At 54.5% G+C, this 23,590-nt stretch overlaps 1 protein-coding gene across 1 annotated transcript in view; it reads right to left on the minus strand.

The window, feature by feature from the left end:
* Runx3 (RUNX family transcription factor 3) overlaps positions 1-23,590 on the minus strand; it is a 57,451-nt gene that overhangs the window by 19,327 nt on the left and 14,534 nt on the right. The window contains exons 2-3 of the mRNA XM_050153908.1: positions 4,635-4,894; positions 2,302-2,458 (exon numbers count right to left, since the gene is read on the minus strand). Of these exons, the coding sequence (XP_050009865.1) occupies positions 2,302-2,458; positions 4,635-4,894 (417 nt within the window). The remainder of the gene's footprint in view (positions 1-2,301; positions 2,459-4,634; positions 4,895-23,590) is intronic.

The raw sequence follows: 23,590 nt of genomic DNA on the forward strand, positions 1-23,590 counted from the left end.
TGGGTTGTCTCTCCTGACCCAAAGTGGCCCAGGTTCTCCGTGTCAGAGGAATGTTCTCAAGAGGGAATTTCCCAGTTGTTGGGACAGGCATGACAGAGGCGTGGCCACCTGCACCCTGGACCTCCACACAGCCCTTCCTCACATCAGCGCCTCCATCTCTCCCACTCAACAGTGCGCACCTTCTGGGTTTCCCCCACCCCCGGCCAAACCACACTGCAATCAGAGAATCAGAGAGTGTGGCAGTGCTCAAAGGGACCTCAAAGGCTCTCCCAGTGCCAACCATCTAAAGAACAAAATCTCTACCGTGTACCCAACTCTCGGGACGCGATAACTCCTTCATCCACCCTATATCTCATTAAAGTGTGCCATTATCACCCACCCATTTCACAGATAAAGAAACGGAGGCACAGAGAGGTTAAGTCAATTCCCTAATGCTATCCAGGAAGTCCTTAGCTGGTTTGAAACTCAGGCTGGAAGAGCAGGAGCCAAGAGCACTCGGTCCAGAGTTCCACTGGCATTGGGATGTCTATGGGGCTTCCTCCTCCCTTCCCGGAACCACTGAGGCTGGCAAGGAGACGTTGAGCTTCTATCCCAGACCCACCCTCAAAAGGTCCCTGATCATGCAAGTCAGTGGCACCCTAGAAACATCTCTCTCCCCGAGGGGCCTTCGGGGTCTGTGGGTGGCACGATTCACTAAGAAATCTTCCGTGGGCTAGGTGTGGCAGCACACCCCTGCGATCCTAGCACTCAGGAGGCTGAGGCGGTGCTGAAAACCTGCCGTTAATCTGGACCCTGTAAACAGGTTCCAGGGCGGCCTATAGTGCCACGAGACTGTCTCAAAATGAGGCAAAAATATGTCTTAGTAGGTAGAGAGGCCACCGTACATCAGAGAAGCATCACCCTTTAATTTTCCTGTCACTTCCCCGGAGAGGGAGCAGAGTGACGGCAGAGGGGAGCCCAGAGTGCTTAGTGCCTTGTGGGGCTCCCAGAATGCTTTGCTTGCTTTCTACCAACTTGTCTATTGACAGGCGCTCTAATGTGCCCCTCACCTGGGTTTTGTACCAGAGACGGTACACTCGGGCAGGGACAGGGCTCCGATTAAGTTGCAAAGGGTTCAGGGACTGGGGATGACAAAAGGGGCTTGGGGACTAATTAGGAGCAGCAAGGAGAGCTTAATTCATAAAAGCAAACATTTTCCATCCATCAACCTGCAGCCAGTTAAGGGCTACGTTTGAAAGAAATCTGTGCATGGGGAAGGGAGCCAACAGGAACAGGAAATGTTCGAAAGAATGTAAACTATTTCAGTTTCATAAAAAGTAACAAGTAAACAGTTATTACATGCAAATAACGCTCTGGTTTTAATTAATGCTGAAAAGTCAAAAAATATGTTTGACATTTGTATGTATATAAGGCACGGCTGCAGCGGGCAAAATGGTGCCCAGATGCCCAGTGGGAGCAGGCTGCCGGCTCCCAGGGAACGCCAACCTTGAGAAGGTCTTGTTTATTGGTGTTGAAAAGTACCATTTTGCCCCAGCCTTGGCAGCCAGGAGCCAGCTCACTTCCTAACCCTGGAGGGCTCGCAGAGCTTCAGAGGAAGGTGACTGCCTAGCCACTTCAAGGCTCAGCCACTTCTCAGCAGACTTAAAGCCGCAGATCCTCCTATCCTCAGGGTATGGGAACTAGAAGGGCTCCTCCACCCCAGAGTTACATGATGACGGGTTTCGGGTCCCAGCGCCTCCCACTCAACAGCCCCTGGCGGCAGCCACTGTGGCGTCTGGTCCTGCCTTCTTGCCACTACCGGGGTGGGTCAGACTGACAGGGCAGCCACCAGCGTGATCCCGGAGCTGGAATGGTAGCCTCCAAACTTCTCTTTCCAACATTCACCGTTCCAATCTGAATTCTCCTTGAGGAATCCCAGAGCTGTCCAGAGACCACGGGGACTCTTGCCCCTGGGGCGAGTGACTGGGGTGCCTAGGCCCCAACCAAAAGACACCCACACCCTGTTTGAACTTGTGCTCATAGGACCTTCTTCCAGCATCTTTTGTGAGATCAGGGATGCTAATGGGATAAGGCAGCAGCACTAGAGGCTTTTAGGAGTTGCTAAACCCTGGGACCTGGGAGAAAACTACTAGTAAGAGACCATAGACATAGCCACATAAAAGGCAGTGAAACGGAGAAGCGCTAACCTGACTGCACTAGGCTTGCAGATCTCCATCCTCCGTCCGGGGCTCTTGCTGAGACCCAGCCGCCTCCCTCAATTCCAGTCCCCACCTTTGTCATCCCAGGGTCCCTCCAGCTCACCTCGCCCGCTCCGGCCCACGAAGCGAAGGTCGTTGAACCTGGCCACTTGGTTCTTCATGACAGCGGAAGCATTGCGTAGCTCAGCGGAGTAATTCTCATCATTGCCCGCCATCACTGTCACCACCGTCCCATCAGGCACGTCCCCCAGTGCCACCACCTGAGGAAATCGGCAGGAAAGAGGACAGCTGAGAAAGGCCAAGAGGAGGAGTGCACCCAGCAGCTCCCCCAGGTCCGGGGCTCACGGAAGCTTTCTCGGAGGCTGCCGTTAGAACAGGCCAAACGGTGTAGATCCTTCTCCAATACGGATGAACTTTCTACCCTCCCTATCTAAGTGAGCCCCAAGAAACCATCCCTATTATTATTATTATTATTATTAAATTTAGTCTAAGCTAGAGCTGTCAGTCAGCAAGGTCACTGCTAAGGGCGGGGCGCTAAAGACTAGAGCTCCTAGCAAAAGAATCAGCAATGATAACAACGGGGGTACTCCTTGCTTTCCGTATGAAATTTGGCCCGGCCATGTGACCAAGGCCCAGTTAAATAGCCTCAGCGGAGTCTGGATTCGTTATGTAGAGAAAATGCAAAATGCTTGCAAAACTGCTGTTTTGCAAGCTGATCCAGAAAACCCCCGTTTTGATAGCTGCCCGGGTACCTGCTGGGAATTGCTGGATGGGTGGGTGGAGCTGCCCCTCCTCCCCACCCAAGGCACACCAAGAGGCAGATGCCTTTTGAACCAGACTTTAAACAGAGTCACAGCCATTTAAACGTGGCTGCCGTGTGCAGGGGCTGGGGATCCAGATGGTAAAGATTTCAAGGAGAAAATGTTTGGGGTCTGATTAAAAAGGCCAGATTTCCTGTCAACATCCTGTCTTCTTTTAATTTCAAAGATTCCTTTTAAGCTCCAAGTGACAGTAAAACCTCCGATCTGACGATTACAGTCACACGGGCCTCCTCCCCCCCTCCCCCTCCCCCTCGGGAGATTTCCCCCACTGGTATTTTAAGATGTCACCCGGGAGACCTCAAAGAGATCTCTATAGTTCTCTCTCTCTCTCTCTCTCTCTCTCTCTCTCTCTCTCTCTCTCTCTCTCTCTCTCTCTCTCTCTCTCCAATTTGAAGTCTTAATGGGAGCAAGGAGGGCCTCAGCTGCCAGCAGCCGGCGATTCCAGCCTCCTCGGGCACCACTACCTCCCCAAGCCGCTGGCCCTTCCTGCCCTGCCCTTTCTCGCGGCAGCTGTGAGAGGTTTAGGGGAAAACCAAGGCGTTTTCGTTTCATCTGGCTGCCCCCTTTAAAAAAAAAATAAAAAGAAAGAAAGAGAAATTAAGAAAGAAAGAAAGAAAGAAAGAAAGAAAGAAAGAAAGAGAAGAAAATGAAACACTTGCCTATCCCTGGCATAGATGGGGGAAAAAACCTCTCTGAACGACTCAGGGCTACCAGAATGGAGTCCCAAGCCTGTCATTCGGGATGCAGACTTCTGCGGGAGGCAGCCCTTTAGGGACCCGCGCTCCAGGATCGGCCTATGGTCGCCCCGTGCAAAATTGCAGCGGACCGAGGTGGAGAGTGTGGGAAGGAAGTGTTTCTGCGGCAGCGCAGGAGGCGCGGCGCCGCGGGGTAGGCCAGGCCCTTTTCGCCCTCTGCACCCCACACCTCCCGGGTCCTCGCCCAGCTCTGCTGATTCTCTTCCCGGTTACGGGTTAGACTGTGCCGGAGGAATCTGGAAGCTCCAATCATCTCATTTCCACGTCGCCATACTACGCAGGGCCCTGCCAAGGCCAGGTGGAGAGGTTTGGCCCCTCCAAGCTGTCGGTGCATCCAAGAGGGAGCTCCCCAAGTCCCCGCGTTCTGTGGCTGTGAGGCCGCGCTGCACCGATCTCTACGCGGGGTCCCCGGTAACGGTAACTGGTTCCTGCAGCAGGAGCGGCGGGAGGACTCCCCCCGCCCAGTTCTCCTGGCCGCCCTCCTGTATCGTCCCTGACTTCCCGGCACACCATATATTTCTGGACCCGGGCTATTGCAGAGGGACACCCAGGTTCCCTCCACGTCCTTCCAAGCCTGGGTTCCTGCAGCGTGGGTGACCAGGCATTCCTGCGTCCTACTGTCTGGGTGCTCCCCTTTCCTCCCCACGTCCTCTGGGTTCTGGGCTCTTATAGCGAGATCGTCTGGGGTCCAGCAGAATATTTCCGGATCTGGAGCCCTGCAGCAGGGGCGCCTGCCAGCTGTCATCTCCCTTTATGTCCTCCCAGCCCAACGCTCCCCATGCCCTCTCCAACCTGGGTTCCCACAATGGGGGCGCCCAGGTTCCTCCATGTCCTCCCGGTCTGGGCCCCCCCGCACTCACCTTGAAGGCGACAGGCAGAGTCTTGTTGCAGCGCCAATGCGAAGGCAGAACGGAGCAGAGGAAGTTGGGGCTGTCGGTGCGCACAAGCTCTCCCGCGTGGTCGGCCAGCACGTCCACCATCGAGCGCACCTCGGGCCGGGTGCGGCCACCGGGGCCCGCGGCAGCCTGCGCGCTCAGCGCGCCGCTGTTCTCGCCCATCTTGCCGCCGCCGCAGGGGAAGGCCGTGGAGGGGGGAGTGAAGCGGCGGCTGGTGCTCGGGTCTACGGGAATACGCATACCGCAGCCGTCAGGGCGCGGGCGGCCGCAGCCGCGGAAAGCAGGAGGCGGGAAGGCGGCGGCTCGGGGCCCGGCCAGCGCGGGGGGGCGGCGCCGGAGGGGGGACGCCCCGACGGTCGGCCGCGCGCCCGCTAGTCCCGCATCCCTCGCGCGCGGCCGCCCCACGGACTCGGCGGCCGCGGCCCCAACCCGGATCCTAGAGAATCAAGTGGCGGCGCCGCGGCCGCCCGCGCGGGTTAGTACCCCGGGCCATGGGGCGGGGCCGCGCGACCGACGCGGGGCGCAGCCAATCGCAGCCCCCAGGCTCGGGGTTCGCCCGGCAGGATCGGGCGTCTGGGGCCCGCGCGAGCCTAGCAGGGGCCAGGCCCCGCCCCGAAAAATCTAGACACCCGCGTCCCTGCAGCCGCGCGGGAGCTGCGGTCCCCTGGAGTCGGGAGCAGTCGCTGCAACCTGGGCAGAAATCGGTTTCCAGCGTTCTGGCTGCTTCTCGGCCCCCCCCTCCCTCGGGTCGCAGCCTGGCTGCTCCAGCTCTGGCCACCGCAGCCCGGAACCTGCACCCTCAGCTGGTCGCTGCGGTGACACCCAAGGCTGGTTCCTCTCTCCCTCTACCCCACAACGATTTTGATCCTAGAGCTTCCACCCCACGCTAAATTCCACGTTCCCCAGCTCCGCGCGGCCTTGGCCCTCTGTAGCCTCTGTGTCAACCTTCGAGGCAAACAGAATGGGGGTTCCCACACGGATCAACAGTGGGTTGGGGTCGACCACCCTGCTCCTGTCCAATCAAAACTAGTTTCAGGATCTCATAGGCCTCTCCGTCGTGGCGGCCCGTGGCTCTTTGAAAAATACAGCAGGGCCTGCATCATGTGTGCTTTTTGGTGTCACCCCCCCTTATGCATGCACATTTCCGTGTCGTGGAAAGGGACACGGGTCTGTGGCAGGAAGAAAGCTGTCAGTGACTTGGAGAGGGGCCGGACTGATTTCTCCCTGTGGGTGGAAAGGGGTCTTCCTAGGGCAGAGCCATCGTCTTCTTGGCCCCTGTGCGCTGTGTTATACAGTACTGTCAGGGGCTCTGTAGGAAACTGGACCCAGGGTCTGAACTGTTACTCATGCCTGGTGGCCCAGCCATTCCTGGGGTACGCAATGCCAGCAAAGCTTCCTTCTCCCGGCTCCTAGGCCTGGCATGGGTGCACAGAGGCACAACTATAGGGCTACAGAGGAGAGGAGAGCCTGGTGAAGCCCACAGTCACTGGGTGCCGCCCCCTCCCCAGGTGCACTCCTGGGACTGCGGAACGAACGCCTGTGTTTCTCTCGGTTCTTTGGAAATTCGACTGCATTTTCGTTGCCAGCACCGGTGGACGTGTCTCTAACGACCAATTCCAAGCCCCAAGAGCGACGCTACCTAGGATCCAAAGGCAGCAGCATCAAGACTTCATCCTGGAGCCCAGCTTATCACACTCCATTTTATTAAAAACGAAATCAGGCCCTGGGTGCACGACAGTGGGGACGAGCTCTGTCCCCTAATCCGAGGAACACCCGAATTGTCCTGTACTGCTCTCTGGGCCTCAAGCCAGCGCCCCAGGCTATCGAGGAAGCGAGGGATAGTGAGGGTCCATTGCTGGGCATTTTAGTGAACTAGTGACTCTGAGTCGCCCATCACTAGACCGAAGTCCTTGCGCAATGATCTCAGGACCAGAGGAAATCCTGGGAGCCTGGCTATGGTACGTGTGCCCTCAGGGGCCTCCCCTGGAAAGGGGCCACTGCTTGCCACCAGGTAGGGATCATACCCACGACGAGCCACCTACTTTGCCCTCGAATGACTGCGGGCCAAGACCATGACATGTGAGCCTCAGTGGTGTGTAAATTCGATTTCTTCAGTCGTTTCCAGTCGTTTCCAGTTTGCATCTGCCCCGTTTATTAGCCCCTCCGCAGGATTTCTCTTTTTGTCCCTACAGCGAGTTAACAAATGGGTTTCCAGAGAATGAAGTTCTGGTGTAACCCTGTGTCTGACCCCAAATCCGCACTCAGCTACAATCCTTGGAAGGCACCTGCCCCCTGTGGGCACCAGAACGAAGGATTGGGGAACTGTACGCAGCCCGACTTCTCGGGCACAGAAACGTTCCGGCTGAAGCAGTGTTCGGAACCTCCCACTAGTTGGCGCTGGCGCCTTGCTGGCTGCAGCGTGTGGCCCGCCAGACTCAGCGCACAGATGTGAGCCAGCTGCAGTGCCTAGGTTTTCCCGGGAGCCGTGAAAGAACAGCTTTCTGACAGAGTGCTTGTTTGCCTCACTGTATCTGCGGCCACGTTTTGGACAACGAAAAGTGTGGTGTTAGTTCTTGGGCTCGCCCTGGCTCTAATGGATAGGTGCCCTCATCCGGAGTTTCGGACACCGAAGGGCCTGCGACCGGCAGAACTCTCTCCGACAGACCCACCGTTTCTACTTCTGTTCCAAGGCCCATTCTGAGGCTAGGACAGAAGGCTCAGACTTTCATCCTTAGATCCGTCTGGTGCCCACACAGCTTCCTTCTGCTGTTCTGTACTGACAAACCTAGACCTATCTGGGTCTTGTCAGTTTTCAGACGGGGAGAGCCCCTGCCACCAACTAGGACTCATCCATCACACCCTCTCTTCCCCCATATGATCTGTCTCCTTTTCTGTCCTACTGAAAGACACTATCCTGCTGTCTCTCAAATGCCCCATTAAAGAGCACCTCGGTGTGTCCTCTACAGGGCCAGGAAGCCCGAGGTCGGAGCTCCCCTCTCATCTGCCTGTGTGTTGCTGGGTAAATTGGACCAGCCCAGGTCAGCTACAGCAGCCCATCTCCTGAGAGGGACCCCCACTTAAGAGAGGGTTCTAGTGGCTTCTTGGCAGTGCGGTACTGCCCCTGTCTCCAGAAGGACGGAGTAAGGTCTGATTCCTTGGGAGTCTGGAGCCTGGGGAGGGTCGACTTTGGAGAACTTGTTTCTGAGCTATGCTCTGGTTTATTACTAAGTCTGTTTTCCTTCATCACTCTGGTCTAAGAACCCCGCATCAAATATCCTTGAGGCTTCCTTTCATCTGTACAAGGGATAACAGCTGCGCTGGTAATAATGTGTAAAGTGTTTGACAGGGCCTAGCACAGAGGGATGCTCTGTCATGCCGTCTGTCTTTGGCAAACGCTGCACCCTCAACGGTGACACACCCACAGCTTGCCAGGACTCAGAGCCCAGGCTAAGGCCATGGCCAACTTGACCCCTTTTCCTCCTAGGCTGGCCGGAGGGCTACCTGGGACCTAAAGACTGTCTGGTGCATGCCTTGAGACAGGGCTAGCCCTGGAGGCAACCCTTCAAGGGCTTTCTTGCCTTCCAAGCTCCCAGACACTCACTATCTCCCTTCCACAAGCAGCCCTGACGTAAACAGCAAGTGAACATCACCACCAACACCATAGCCCCCACCCGGCCCACCCCCCGGAGGTGTCTGTTCCCTTTAGAAACTGAATTTCTCCATTCTGGTCCTGGCACCCACGTGCGAGGGACCCAATGTGGATCCTGCCTCCTGCCTAGTCCCTGGAAATCTCAGGGGACTTTCCTGTCTCACAAGGAACTTCACTTCTCTTGGACACTGGACACCGTTTGATTGGGAGGAGGCTAAGCGGTTCCCGCTGGGAGGGAGGAGCTGAGAAAGAAAAAGCCAGAAGGTAAAGGGAGTTCTGCATCCCGTTTTTTCAGATACACGATATAAAAGATCGAAATACAAAAGATGTCGTGTACCCTGGCTGTGCGCACACACTGAACCGATCAGCACCTGTGACGGAACACAGTAATACAGCTAAATTCCTGAAAGGGGGGGACCCCTACCTCAGAGGTTTCAACTCTGCAGTCACCTCTCCTGGGTGACTTGAGGGAAGGATCCAGAATGGGTGGGTGGGAGGACGGGTGTGTTTTTCAATTGCAGAAGGGCTCGTCAGACTTAGAGGGGGCAGGGGAGCGAGGGACACCATTCCTAGCTCTGGGGAGTCTGGTTTTCAAATGGAACCAGGCTGGAAAACCAGTCCTTCCTTGGCTGAGGCCAGACTGGAGAACCAGGCAGGTACATCCAGGGCTGAGTGCAGACTGCAGACCGAAGGGGAGAGCAGTGCTTCAGAGTGCAAAGCAAAGTTAGGCTGCCTTCAATTGGAGGGAGGGAGGATGCGACCCCAGCACCCAGAGGAAAACGGGAGGACCAGAGCTGGTCCAATTCCCTTTGGCTTCAGGTTCCCATCTGAACGAGGAGAGTGCGCTTCCTAAGTAGTCCTTGGTTCCGGCTGACTCTCCAACCCCAGGGACACCAGACAGGTTTTGTCCGTGACCAGAACCTATGAGCCATCCCCCCCCCCTCCCCGCACTCCCAGAACACGTTTGCCTTTTATAGGATGGGGACTTCCTCCCTCCTATCTGTCCTATCTGGCTGCAGAGCAACCCTGAGGGAGGTCATTGGGTTTCCGGGGTGGGGAGGAAGCCCACTGTAGCCTCCTTATCTGGAGGGAGTTGGTCTAGCCTGTTAGCGCTCTTAAGCAGCTGAGAGCCCAGGTTCTCAGACCCTCTGTTGCGCATGCTCGCTTACTCCCTCGCTCAGCCTCCCGGTGCCCCTGCAGGGCAGAGGTTTCATTCTCTGGGTTTCCAGGATGACTTGAGCTTCCAGAAGAATGCTCTTCCTCTGCACCAGATCAACAGTCGCCCTGACTCCCCACCAGCGCCACAGCAGGGACCCCCACTTTGCACCTGGAGCCCAAGGGGATTCTGACCAAAAAAAAAATCTGTCGTTCTCTCCCCCCCCCATCTCTGCCTATCTTCTCCACACGGCTCAGCATGGGGCGAATCCTGCAGTAGGCAGGGACAGGAAGAGCTCCTCCCCTATAAGTGGCAGTCACCTCTACACTTCCTGCTCACTTATGCCTCCTTAGAGCATTTTTGGGGGCCGTTGTCTTCATGTCCATTTTACAAGTGAAAAAAATCAGAAGCACAGAGAGGTTAAGAAACTTACACAAGGCTACACAGCTGGGAAACCACAGAACTGGGATTCCATCCAGGCAGCCTGACCCCAGAGCCCATGTTCCTGACCACTCTGCTTGTCTCATGGGGAAGAATCAGTTTGGAGAAGTGACAGCCAAGGGACAGAATTAGAATCCTGGCAGAGGTGTCCTGGGTTGGCTTCAGAATACGAGTGTCAAAATGAAGCCCCTAAAGATGTAGCGTAACGACTGTACCACGGGACAGTTGGTGAGTCAGGCAAAGGGCTGGAGATTGAAACACACAGACAGAGACACGGGTCATCCTTGAAACAAGAATGCCCATTTTATCGCATTCCATTGCAGCTTATATAGGGCTCCCCTTGACTAATGGCCTAGCCCTAGCTCACTTCAGCTGCAAGCCCACCAGAAACCCCTCCCCTGCCATCAGGAACTCAGCTGCAAGCACAGGCAAACAAGTTGTTTACTCCAGCAGGCAAGGGGGGGTCATAGAAAATTCAGGGTCTGAGGGTCTGCAGTCCCCAACGCTAAGACATCAAGTTCAATACCCTGACTTTGTCAAATGGCAGAAGCAAGACCTAGGGAGGGAAGGGGCTGTGTTAAGATCACAGCTTAGACTAGGGTAACGCCTGGCACCTCCTGATGCCACCTCCTGCTGGCTGGGTCCCCGATCTTCTGTCAGTTGTAGGCCCCCTTGTCCCTGAAGCCCACCCAGCAATACCCAGGCCACAGGGTCCTATTAGGGATTTTCCACCTCTCTAAAAAGGTCTTAATGCCTGTCAGTCCTTGTGAAACTTTAATTAATCTCAGAGACTGATGGCTTGAAGGGGAGCAGCCTTGGCCTTACAAGGCTGAAGATGACGGCTCCATTTATGTGGTGGGGAGGAACGCTGCCGACATTCCTGCCAGCAATAAAAGCCACATGGCTTTCCAGCGTCGCCCTTGGAAAAGAAAAAAAAAAGTGCAGCCCTCTGCGGAAAGAAAGCAGCTATGTACTGTATGCATGGCGTGAGATAAAAACAGGCGTTCCGAGGTGGAGAACAGTCAGGCTTTTATGCCTCCTCCATGACCACCGACAGTGGCAGGGGCCGGCGGTCACCCTCTCGGCCGCAGGAAAGCACAGGGAACAGGGTTGGCCCCAGTGTAAGGCCTTTAGCTGCTAGGAAAGGGCCTCAGCTTCTCCACCTGGGCTGGGTCTGAGCTCTCCCTGGCTGTCTCTGAGGTGGTGCCAGCTCCCTAGGGTGTGACCTGTGCGGTGTCACAGGGCCCTGCTCTAGGAAGGGCACACACTATGTTGGGCACTTGCTCTGGCACAGGAACTCTGAAACTTTTAGTACCTGCTGAATACGGATCTGTGTTTTTATTTTTCATGGGGTCCCCCCAAGTCGTGTGGCCATTCCTGGTCGTAGATCTCCCGTAGGCTAGGTACCCACCCCATGCCACGGCTTGGCATGTAGAGTGGAAGGGTGTACTGGGTTCACATTGCTTCTTTTGCTTATAGTAGCTTAGGTGAGTTTCAAAACAACTTGTGGAATGAACAGAGAGGCATCGCATGCCAAGGAAATCAAGATTTGAATTCAGTTCTCCCAGACTCCAAAACAAGGTTGTGTGTGTGTGTTTCTTTGTGTGTCAGAACACACATGTGCACACACACGGACCCAAGATAGACACCAGGAATCTTCCTTGGTTACGTGCCACCTTATTCATGAGGCAGTGTCTCTCAACTGAAGCCAGAAGCTCACGGGATGATACAACTTGTCTGGCTAGCCAGTTTGCTTTGGGGACCCCCTGCCTCTGACTGTCATTCTCACCCAGCATTTCTGTGAATGCTCGGGATCTGAACTCAGGTTCTCAGGCCCAAAGCAAGTGCTCCTGACCGCTCTGCATTATTCTACAGTGTTCCTCATTTGCGGGGCCAGACGGCCATGCACGGTCAGGCTTCTTCCCTGTTATTACCGAACAATAGAAAACACAGCGTAAACAATGGGGGGAGTCTGGTTAGTGTGGACCTGGCATGTGTCGAGAGAGTTGGGCTGAGGACTGGGTTCTATTGCCCTTTGTGTCGTTTATTAACCCCTGTGTAGGTCATTGGCCTGAGCCTGGGGTGGAGAACAGATTGTATAACAGAACCAATAGTCATCAGGTCCTACGGCCTGACTTGAGTCTGAGGCTCATAGACCTGGCTGTCTATGCGGCTCCAAAGAAGCCACCCAGTCATGTCACCCGGTGAGTCAGGGCAGTCCCTTCCTTCCCTGGGCCTCGGGCTCTCTTTTGGGGACACAGTGGCTTGGCTCCTGCCTCCTCCCTAAGAGACCTAGAATTTACTCAGCTACAGGAGGTTTGCTCGTTTTCCATCCTGTGGCTGGAGAAACTGAGAGCTAGGAGAGGTCACTGGATTGCCCAGGTGCACAGGGTGCTGGCAGGACCCTGCCTCCGGCTCTGGGCACTGACTGACGGTAGCGGCTCCATTTGCTTTCATCCCATATCCCTCGCCACACTGGCTGTCAGGAGCCTCAAGTGCCAAGTGCAGAAGTCACAGCCACACTTCCTGACAGGTGTTAGTGAGCTCCCACTGTGGTAGGCACAGTCGCAGCTCACTGCAAAGACTGCCTCCAGCCCCAGCTCCCTGTAGAGACTGCCTCCAGCCCCAGCTCACTGCAGAGACTGCCTCTGGCTCCAGCTCGCAGCAGAGACTGCCTCCGCACTGCCTTAGGATTGAGGTAAGGTCTCTGGGAAGGGTTTACACCGAGAGAGCTGTGTGCATCGGTGGCCGGCAGACTGGCATCTTGTAAAGGTGTGGGAAGCAGCAGAGGCTGCTATGGAGAACAGCGGAACAGGTGCCATCTTGGAAGCAGAGCAGTGCTCGCCGCACCAGCTCTGCAGGGTCTTGGAGTTTCTCTTTATGGAGTTGGAGGAATATGACCCCGGCTCAGGCGTCATTCTACACCTCTTTCCCCACTAACATCCAGCAGCATGCGCTTCCAGAGGAAGGGGTCCTTCTCAGGGCTGTACTGCCACTGGGTAGCTGGAGGGGAGAGCAGATGGTGGACCTGCTCTGCAGGTGGCGTGGGAAGCCATCCTTGCCCTGCACCTGAGCTTCACTCCTCCCCCCGTGTCGTGTCCCAGGGTGGACAGGATACCATCCACCTGACTTTGGCCAGTAGCAGAACCCCCACCCCGCCCCCACACCTCTAGACATGGAGGGCAGAGTATTAGCCGGGGCTGGACCCTAGGTTCCTGGTTAGATCAACACATTCCCCTCTGCTTCATCACCCTCACCTGGAAGTGGGGAACATTCCAGTGCTCAAAGCGGATTGTGAGGCTCTGGCACATGCGGGCTCACACAGTGGCTATAGCTGGTACCCCCATGAAGAGGAATCACTGGACCCCTTGGTCAAGACGCTGTGACATCCCCAGGGACCTTGGTGGGGGAAGATTACTGAAGCCATGTCACACTGTTGTGGCCACTGGGGACTTTGGGGGGGCGCACCCTGAGTCAGAACTCCTGTTCACACTAACGGGTTCTATCTACTTCTGCTTGTTTTCCGTATGTGGGTACATGTGCAAGAGTACACGTGTATAGACAGGTATGCCTGTACACGCTCATGGAGGTCAGAGATTAATGCCTTTCTCAGTTTCTTTCCACTTGGTTTTGTGAGGCAGGATCTCTCATTGGCCTGGAGACCACTGATGGTGCTAAATTTGGTTGGCCAGGAAGTCTTAGGCATCCTCCTGTCTCCATTCCCCCAACACTGAGATTTCAGGCACAAATGCTACCACACCAGCTTTTTAAAACATGGGTTCTGAAGGATTGAACTCAAATCCTCATGCTTGCACAGAAAACACTTTACTGACTGAGTTGTCTCCTCAGCCTTGACCACTATTTATCATCATCACCACCATCACCACCATCATCACCATCATCACCACCATCATCATCACCATCATCATCACCACCATCATCATCATCACCATCATCATCATCATCATCACCATCACCACCATCATCACCATCACCATCATCATTAGCAGTAGTACTGAGAAAAGGTCTCAAATATTCCAATCTGGCCTCGAGCACACCGTGTAGCTGAGGACAACCTTGGACACCCGATCCTCCTGCCTCTACCTTCTAAGTCATGGGGTCACATGTGTGTGCCACCATGCCTGGATCACTTTTGAATCTATGAAGAACCCCCTGTGGCAGTGGCCACATGATGCTGAGGAGGAACCAGCGATGGTGAGTGCTGGGCTCCACACAAGCAAAGGAAGTTCTGGAAATGTGCTCCAAAGAAAGCTTCAGGGCTGCCTGCCCGGGTAGGTATCCAAGCCAAGAGCAGAACATTAGACAGCCAGCTCAGTTGTCAAACATGGCAGGGGGCTAAACCAGGACAGGGTCAGCTAATAGAAAAGGATTGTTAAACAGAGAAACTCCTGGGCTACATCCTGGTCCCGCTGAGTTCAGGCCTTGCAACCCCATCTCTGCCTTGGGCTGAGACAGGAGTTCCCTGAGGCAAATTGCTGACCCACTGCATGGAGAGACGAAGCCACCCTCAGGACTCCTCTCAGCCTCACGACTCAGGAGCCCTAGGATGGGTCTACACATCTACCAAGATCTGCTCTCACAAGCCTACACACACAGCCAGGCTGGATGAGATGGCTCAGCCAGCAAAGAGGCTGCTAAGCCTTCGTGATCTAAGTTCCATCTCTGGGGACCCACATGGTAGAGAGAGAGAGAGAGCCAGTTCCTGCAAGTTCTTCTCTGATCCCCAAATGTGTGCTGTGGCACAAGTGTACCCACTCCCGTAAGTCAATAAGTACAGTAAAAATTAATTTAGAAAGGATACTCAGGGGCCAGAGGGTGATCCCCACCCTCACCATGGAAGGTACAAGGAGCGGTGTGGCTGGGGGAGGGGAGGAGCCTAGCATCACTTTAGCCACCTAAGTCCAAAAATGGGCACAGAGACTGCTTTGTCACTGTTTCTTTCTTTTCTTTTCTTTTCTTTTCTTTTCTTTTCTTTTCTTTTCCTTTCCTTTCCTTTTTTTTTTTTTTTTTTTTTTTTTTTGGAGACAGGGTTTCTCTATATAGCCCTAGGCATGCGTCACCACTGCTCAGTTTACAATAAAATATTTTAAAGGTAAGCAAAATATATACAAAAAAAATTAAGCCAACTGGGTTGAGTGGAGTCTGCCTTTAATCCCAGCCCTCTAGAGACAGAGGCAGGAGAATCACTGTCGAGGCCAGCCTGGTCTACAAAGTGAGTTCCAGGACAACTGATCTACATAGCAAATTTCAGGATGGCCAGAGCTACATAGTAGATCTTGTCTCAAAAAAATTATTTTAAAGCCAAAGTATAGTGATGTATGTCTGTAATTCTAGCACTTGAAAGGTAGGGCAGGAAGATCAGGAATTTAAGGCCTTTCTCTGCAACACAGAGAGTTTGAGGCCAGTCTGGGTTATGTCAATACATAAATATAGAGAAAAAGTCTTAAAAGGTTCTCTGTCTTTCAAACCTCTGGGGAAGGGAGAAAAAAAAAACCAGATTTAAAAATCTTACATCTAGGCACACAACTTTAATCTCAGCATTTGGGAGGCAGAGGCAAGCAAATCTCCGTGAGTTCGAGGCCAGCCTGGTGTCCAGACTGAGGTCAGGCCAGCTGGGTTTATCTAGTGAGAACCTGTCTCAAAAACAAGAACAAGAGCAGCAACAAAACACCAAGCCAGCAAAGCTTACATTTGTGTTGCTGTATGACTGTCTACGGTGCTTCCAACCTGGGACTGATAATCCTTTCAGTTTTTGTTTCTGAATTTATTCTGGTACTGGGGATTGAACACAGGGCCTCCCGTATTCCAGGCAAGCGCTGTTTTACTGGCCCAAGCCCCAGTTGCATTTGATATATATATATAAAATTAATTAATTAATATATATAATAATATAATATATATATCGCCATTCTACCACCTTGCTCTCCACCCAATTGCCTGGTCATTCTTGGCGCCATCTCATGGCAGCAGGCTCACTCATTGGCATCTCCTGGTACCCAGCAGGTACCCAGTGCCCACTGAGCACGCTCCCTGTGGCCTCCTCCAATACCAACAACCCCCTAGGTCCCCGCATGGTTCACTTCACAGGTGAGAGTGGGTTCGGCCTGGTGATTCAGCTTGGGAAGGCGGGGCTCTGGGTGTTGGCACTGTGCTGTTATGTGCAGCAGCCGAACCCCCACGTCCACCCAGGGACCCTCGTTCCTAACAATATAAACCAGATATGTTTTGCAGATAGGTTCATGCACTTGCCATAGACACTGGACCCCCGGCAATCATCACCCTTTTCTCACGGGAGGAAACTGAGGGAAAGCTGGCAGCTGGTCCAAGTTCTCAACAAACCTTATCGGGTCAGAGCACAGACTCCAGGAAGCAGGACGGACCTGTGGCCCTGGCTCTACAGTGGGCGCTAGGGATGGAGGGCCAGCAATGGAAATGGCAAGGACTGCTAGGGAAGATGGTTTATCAGCTGAGCAGCCCTGTGCACTGAGCGGCTGGCTGTCCCTTCCTTCTTACTTTGTCTGTGGCCCTTAGGGAGGGAGACGATGAGGATGTGGGCAGCTGACACTGGGCTGGAGTGGGCTCATAAAACCCTACCCCACCATCTTGGCGACAGGCTCAGACAGGGGTTCTCTTTGTCATTTGTTAGAGTTTCTCACTGATGAGTGTGGCATGCCCAGAGTCGGCTTTCACAGGCTCACAGCCGTCCTCGGACCCAGCGTTTCTCTCCCAGCCAATCTCAGAACAGCAATCAGACAGAGCCTTTAGCTTAGAGACCTGCTCTGTCCTGTCTCAACCTGGTTCCCAGGGCCAGGCTTCCTTTACAGTCCTGGGCTCAGGAGCTGTGTACTTCTAAGTAAGGCAGAGATAGATGAGGTGGGAGGTACCAAATTCTATTTCTTGTTACATCCGGCACACGCAATATGCCATGGGTGTTGGGGACCTGGAAGCTGGTAAGGAAGTCAGGAGACATTGCTGAAAGTGATGGGAAGAGAGATGGGTGCTGAGGGATGGCCACTGATGCCTTAGGGCAGTCAGGAAGGGCTTCCCAAAGGAGGTGACAGTGGGCTAAGACCCGAGGGTTGGGGAGGATTAAAGAGCCAACAGCAGATAGCAAGGCTCACCCAGGACACCACCTTCCCTCCCCACAGGCTCCTGCCATCCTCTGTCTGGGTGTCCTCTGTCTTTCATCTCTTCTGCTTTTGCTCACTAGCCCTGAGAAACGGAGGCAGATTCAGGGTCCTGAAAGTTGAGGAAACTGAGGCTGGAGAGGTGGAGGGATTCAAATGACGCTGCCAGTACGACTTGTGGCCCTAGTATTGTGACTGCAGCTTTCCTGCGGGTCACAGGCTGTGCCTGGGAGGACCAGGGCCGGCGCTGGGCACGATCCCCAGCGGAAGGCGCCCGGCCCTGATTGGAACAAGGTGGCGACGCCCCGCCGGCCGCATTGATCTCGCCCGGTGTTCCAGCCGCGGGGCGGGGCCGCGCTGGGCGCTCTGCCGGCTTTTCCAGGTGTGGGGACACCCCGGGGAAAATGGCTTTTCATGTGGTTGTGGCAAAGCCTTCCCACCCAGAACGTGGAGGAGGCCGGAGAGTCGGGGGGTTACGCTGGCAGTGGGGAGGGGGGTCTGGAGGCTGGAGACCCACAGCCAGCCAGTGCCACACCCTGGAGAAGGTCAGGAGACAGGGACCGAGGGATTCCAGGTACGGAAGGCTGTGGGACATTGTGTTCCCTTACTGTCCTTCTATTCCCTCGGTGTGGCGCATAGGTTTGGGACCCCTCCTCACACTTACACACGGGGACACTGCCGCCCTTCAAAGTCAGAGGTTCTTTGTCCTGGATCGGGACTGCGATTGGAGCTCAGCTGGTGAAGACATCGCTTAGCACCAGGAAGCCCTGGGCTCAACTCTCTACAGCACCCAATAAATTGGAGATGGCGCAGGCCTATAGTCTCGGCACAGGAGAGGTGGAGCTGTAGGATCAGCTGCTCAACGCCATTCTTAGCTATCTGAGACATTTCCCTCAAGTACAAAAGAACCCAATATTCCCAGGATCAGTTGGTTCACAAAGCAGGAGGGGTTTGGACAGTCTATCCCAGCGTCCATTAGGCTTTGCTAGAGACACAGGTCCAGAGAGGGGACAGGGTGTGCTGAAGAGACAGGATGTTGAGTGGCCACGTAGGAGACCACGGAGGGCTATGGTATGCTACTAATCTTCATGGGCAGTTCCCTTCTGGCACATGGAAAGTTCTTCTACTTAAAACAAAACTTATTGCATTTATTTATTTGTGCGCATGCTTTGGCATGCGTGTGGAGGTCAGAGGACAACTTTTGGGAGTTGGTTCTCGCCTTCTACCATGTGGGTCTTGGGGATCGAACTCAGGTCATCAGACTTGGCAGCAAGCACCTTTTCTCACTGAACCATTTTGCCCACCCCAATGTTTTTTTTTTTTTTTCTTAAACTTCTAATTCAGGTTCCTCATGCTTCAGGGAATTCTTTCTTATCTGGGATTAGCTTTACTAAGTCAGTAAACACTGGTTCCCTGGTGCTACGTCTGGGGAGCGTGTGGCCTTCTCTAATACGCTGTTCCCTGTCTGCCACTGTGGTGGATACTGCAGCTTGCTTTAACCCGTGAAGTGAGTGCTCTCAGAGTGGATTGTGACCGAGCAGAATAGGGTGCTCCTGGGGACAGGATTGAGGCAGCGGACGACAAGGAGGGGTGGGAGCATCATTTATTGTCTGTTCCCTTCTGATTGGCATTGATGGGATCCTGTGTGGCATGCACCCTTCTGTAGCTCTGTCTTTGCCTCCTATGCTGTCCCTCCATGGCTTCAGTTCATCCACAGTGTCTTTTATGCCCCCTGCCGCAGGGCCTCTGCCTGTCCTTCAGTCTGTCTGTACTAGTCAGCTCAACTCTGCCTGGTACTTCCTCCTTCTCTGAGCCCCTGACGTAGGCAGAATCACAGTCCCGTGGCATCCCTGTCCTTATCCCAAGATCCAGAGATAAGCCATCTTATAGGGCAACAGGGACTTGGCTGGATTCCATGAAGGTAAAGGCTTGGAGACTTTCCTGGGCTGCAAGGTGGGTACGGAGGGGAAATGAGAGAATCAGAGAGGTGTAGGGAACAGGCTAGAGAACTGTGGGGACATCAGAGAAGCTGGCCCATCAGCACTGGGTGGCAAGATGGATGAAGACCAGGAGCCAGGGACGTGGGTACCAGGGGCCAGTAGCAGACCAAGACCCAGTGATGAGGGCTCCAGGGCATCAGAGTGCAGCTCAGCCCTGCCCTGATTCTCACTTGGGATCCCAGAGGTCGCATGGGGCTAGCGGCAAGGACCTGTCTGGGTTCTGGCTCCCCTGCAGACATCAGGGCCTCAGCTGTGGTGCCCCTTGTGTCCTAGCCTTTTCCCCAGAGGACATTTGTTGCAGAGGGACAAGAGCTTTCCTTACTTTGACTGGAGTTTCCCAGACAGAAACAGATGGAAAAACTATAAACCTGGCCCCGGTACAGCAATGTTTTTCTTGTTTTCTTGAAATCCAGGTATCCTGGATGCCCCTCCATTCCATCCCCTTAGCTGAAACAAGCCCCAGTTACACACCCGGAGCTCAGCATATGCCCACCAGATGGGTTGAGCGAGTGGATGGACGTTCTAGTGACCAACCTAGTTTCAGTGACCGCTCTGACTTCCAGACCACTGTCCAGATAAAGTGAGTTGGAAGCAAGTAGCCCAGCGCTGGGGAGACTGAGGCAGGAGGATTGTTGCAAATTTTAGGCCAACCTAGTCTACAACATAAATTCTAGACCAGTCAGGGCTACATAGAAAGACCCTGTATCAGAAAACAAAGAAAAACCACCCCTTCCCGGTGCCAGGGGAGGTTCTGAGCTCTCTCTAATGCTCCATTAACACAGTGATATCATTAACCCATTTTCTAGAGGACAAAACCAAGGCCTAGGAGGTGACTTAGTCAGAGTGCTGGAGCCAGGCAATGCCAAGTGCTTGGAAGAGCAGGGTGTCCAGTTCTGTCTCCTTCCTCACCCTCTTCTCAAGGCAGATCTTTGTTTATTAGCCCAGGGTGTCTTTGTTTTCTCACTGCCGAACTCCTACTCATACACCGAAGCCCCATCAACCCTGGCTCCCTGTCCTGATGTACCGTAAGTACTGTAAGGACTTTCTGGTGGTGCTTTCCTTCCCAGGACTGTGACACCCTGAGGACAGACGTGGGTCACGTCCAGCTCTCTGGCCAAGGAACAGAGGGTCCCTGGAGCTGTGCAGGACAGGTAAATGAGTGAAGTCCGCCTTTCCCACTCTGGGCCTTGGTTTTAGAGTCTAGAGTCCACAAGAGGGGGGAAGAGAACCCTTCATTCTCTCTTCTCTAAAACAAAACACATATTTTTCTGGGCATGAAAATAATACCTATTCATTAAGGAAAAATTGGAAAATAATAGAATTATGAAGAAGAAAATTAAAACCACCCCTAGCCTGCCACCCAGAACCATTGCTGGCGTCTGCCTGTTGGTCGCTACTCTTCCTCCTATGCAGCCTTCTTTCCCCTCCCCCTCTTTCCATCTTTGTAGAATGCTGAGAACACACAGCACACGCAGTTGAAACAACCCGACTTATTGTGGGTGTCCCCGGTATCACTGAGTCCCCTCCATGACGGCAACAACCGGAAGCTGCTGAGCTGGGGACCCCAGGCAGGACCACCATCGCGTTCCCTCAGGCCAACAGTCCAGCTGCCTAGGGTGTCATTGCGCGGGATACCCCTTAGATGGAGCCTGTCACATCCCTGACCCCACCGCCCTTAGGACACATTTTGGGGCAGGGGTGGCTGAGCCAGGGATGACTGCCCTGCACACTAGCCCTCCAGCCGTTTCTCCAGTGACCCCTGTCAGAACTTCAAAGTCTCTGCCCATGCCAGGCGGAAAGCTCTGAGCAGTCCCTTCTCTTCCCAAGGAAAGCCTTCCACACCCAAGGCCTCCAGCTTCCAGCAGAGGGTAAGAACACCCATTATCCGGAGCTTTATCTAAGCCATGCCCAGGGCCTGTCATCGGTCTCTGAGTCGCTAGACTCTAAGGGGACTGTCATAGGTCACCTCAGTCTTAGGGTGCTGTGGCCTCAGGCTGTAGGCACCTCAAACTTTTAATAACCCGCAAGCTGGCCAGGCAGCAGATCCTGGAGCTCTGTATTCTTGGAGGTGAGTGTGTTGTCTACTGCCCTACTGAAGAGAAGACAGACGGAAGGCCCGAAAAAGCCTGTGGCTGAGCCTCACCCACAGTGAATTAGCTGATTCTCCACTCCAGGCTGCCTGTGATGCCGCAGGGAGCTGAGGGACCCAGGCCTTGTGGTCTGTGGTCACAGTCCTATCCTTGCGAGGTGAAACTTTGGCCTGACAATGAAGTAGCCAGATCCTGACCGGAATCCCCTTCTCGTGTGCCTTGAGAGGTTCTTCCACCGCCCTGTCTCCATTGCAATGCAGCCTGCTAACATGGAGACCTTTCAAGGGGCTACCTTCCTAGAGTCGGCTTGCCTGCACCAGGCCTCATTCCTGCTGTGCTGGGAGGCCTGACACCCCCAGATGAAGCGCTCACCAAGCCTGCTGATAGATGGGTTCTTTTTTAGGCCACCTCACAGGAAGAAGGGGCCAGAAATGAGCTCTGGGGTTGCCCAGGGCCCTGGGGACCCTTCCTATTTGCATGTCTTTCCCCACCACCCTGACAGCCCTGTGGATTCACCATCCTGAGAGGCTTCCCAGCTCTGGCACAGGGGACCGTGGCAATGGGAAGGTCCCTGATGGCCCCCTGTGTGAGGGCTGAAGAACTCAAAGCCCAGAAGGGTGTCACCAGCTTCCTGGTAGCCCCCTTGCCTTTCAGAGTGGCCCCTGACAGTCACATCACTGCTTAGATGAGCCAGGGCCTCCAAGAGTGTGAGATAGTTCCTGGTGAGAAATGCAGGTTCAGTGTTGCCCTGCCACCGACAGCGACTGTGGCACCCCCAGGTGGGGGTTCCTATGGGGGTGCACCTGACGGCTGAGGAGGACGGCCCAAAGCCCAAGGCCCAGGGCTCAGCACGTTGGGCACGAGGAAGCTATGGGGTCCAGTTTGACTGTTGTGTTGGTCTAGTACAAAGGAGGGCACAGATGGGAGGGTTTTGGGAGGGCCACTTCCACACAGGAGAGGGGCACACCTTGGGGGCTGTATGGAAGATGGGAATGGCTGGGTTCCATGCTGTCAGGGTCTGGGGCAGCTGGAGCTGGGGGATGCCTGCTAGGGGAATTGCCTTGCGTGGCCTCTCTTATTTATTGTCTCTTTAAACAATGGGGCTAATACAGAGCGTTCATCGAGCAGCCATCCTACCCACCCTGGGACGCAAATCACAAGAGTACAGTGAGAAACTGGGAAAACCAGAGAAAAATGAGCAAAAATGTCAAAGCTGGAGATCTTGTCATCGGAGAGAACAGTGTGTGTGTGTGTGTGTGTGTGTGTGTGGTGTGTGTGTGTGTGTGTGTGTGGCGGGGAGGCGGGGTAGGAGGGCGTTCCAGGGGCAAGGCTATTCTCAACAATGGCACTGCTAGTTGCCAGGCTCCCTGTCCTTTGCGGGTCCCCAACGGCACTCAGGCTTCTTGATACTGACAACCTGGGGGTGGCCACTTGGTGCAGGGATCAAAACCAAGTCAAAGAAGCTTGGGTGCCACCCTCTGGGTGGAGATGGCAGAACCGATGGAATCTGGAAACTGGGCTTGGTGTGTACCAGGAACAAGACACTCAGGTCCAGGACATGAAACCCCAGATGCCACAACCAGGCCCCAACCATGATCTTAGCTGGGTTCCTTGCCCAGGGGCCGCTATCCTCAGCCCTAGCTCTGGTGGCTGACTGAGCCGCAGTCCCAATACTCTTGTTCATCAGGGTCTCTGAGAAGCATCTCTAAATCAAGAACAGAAGGCTTTACCACCAGCCCACTGTCCACACAGGCAAGGCAGGAAGGATGTGGCACCTCCTGCCACCCCAGGTCTGCTACTCTAGGCCAAGTCTCTGGGGCTCCAGGTGGCTTTGGGCCTGGCCAGTCTGGGAAGGCTATGGGGGCCACACTCAGAGCTCAGGATGTCTATGACTGGTCTGTACGGTCGGCTCAGGGTACCCACCACGGGCTCCCAAGTTCCCACATCCGCACACTCTGCTCTCTTTCCTGCTCGGACCCCAGGCAGGGGCGTGGTGTGGACCTGGGGTTGAACTGAGGTCTGAAGTATTCTTCAGGCCTTCAGCTCTGGCTGAGTCCCGTCTCAGTTTCTCACTTCTGCCCTTGTGAAGATGATGGCCCAGTACCTTCAGAGGGTCCACAGTCAGCTTCCACTGCCTCATCCTCTGGGCCCCCAGACCCATTCCTCTGGTGACAAAACTGAACCAGGGTCGTTACTAAAGATCTCTGCAGGAAAGCACAGAGTCCGTTCTGCCTCCCCCCCTACATCCCTCCTCCTTTCTAGAGCTGTTTGGGATCACATGACCTGGGCTCATGGATGCCTGATGGAAGGGGGGCAGTGGAGCCATAGAGCAGTCCTCGATGTAGGGAAACCCAGACTTCTGGGTAGCTGCCCTGTGGCAGGGAGCTGTGCCTGCTCCCATGCAGGCTGCTTTGGTTTGAACCCAGGCGGGGTGAT

This window comes from Alexandromys fortis, unplaced genomic scaffold (genome assembly GCF_014885135.2).
Source record: "Alexandromys fortis isolate MF-2015 unplaced genomic scaffold, M_Fortis_MF-2015_v1.1 scaffold_26, whole genome shotgun sequence".
NCBI classification, from domain to species: domain Eukaryota; kingdom Metazoa; phylum Chordata; class Mammalia; order Rodentia; family Cricetidae; genus Alexandromys; species Alexandromys fortis.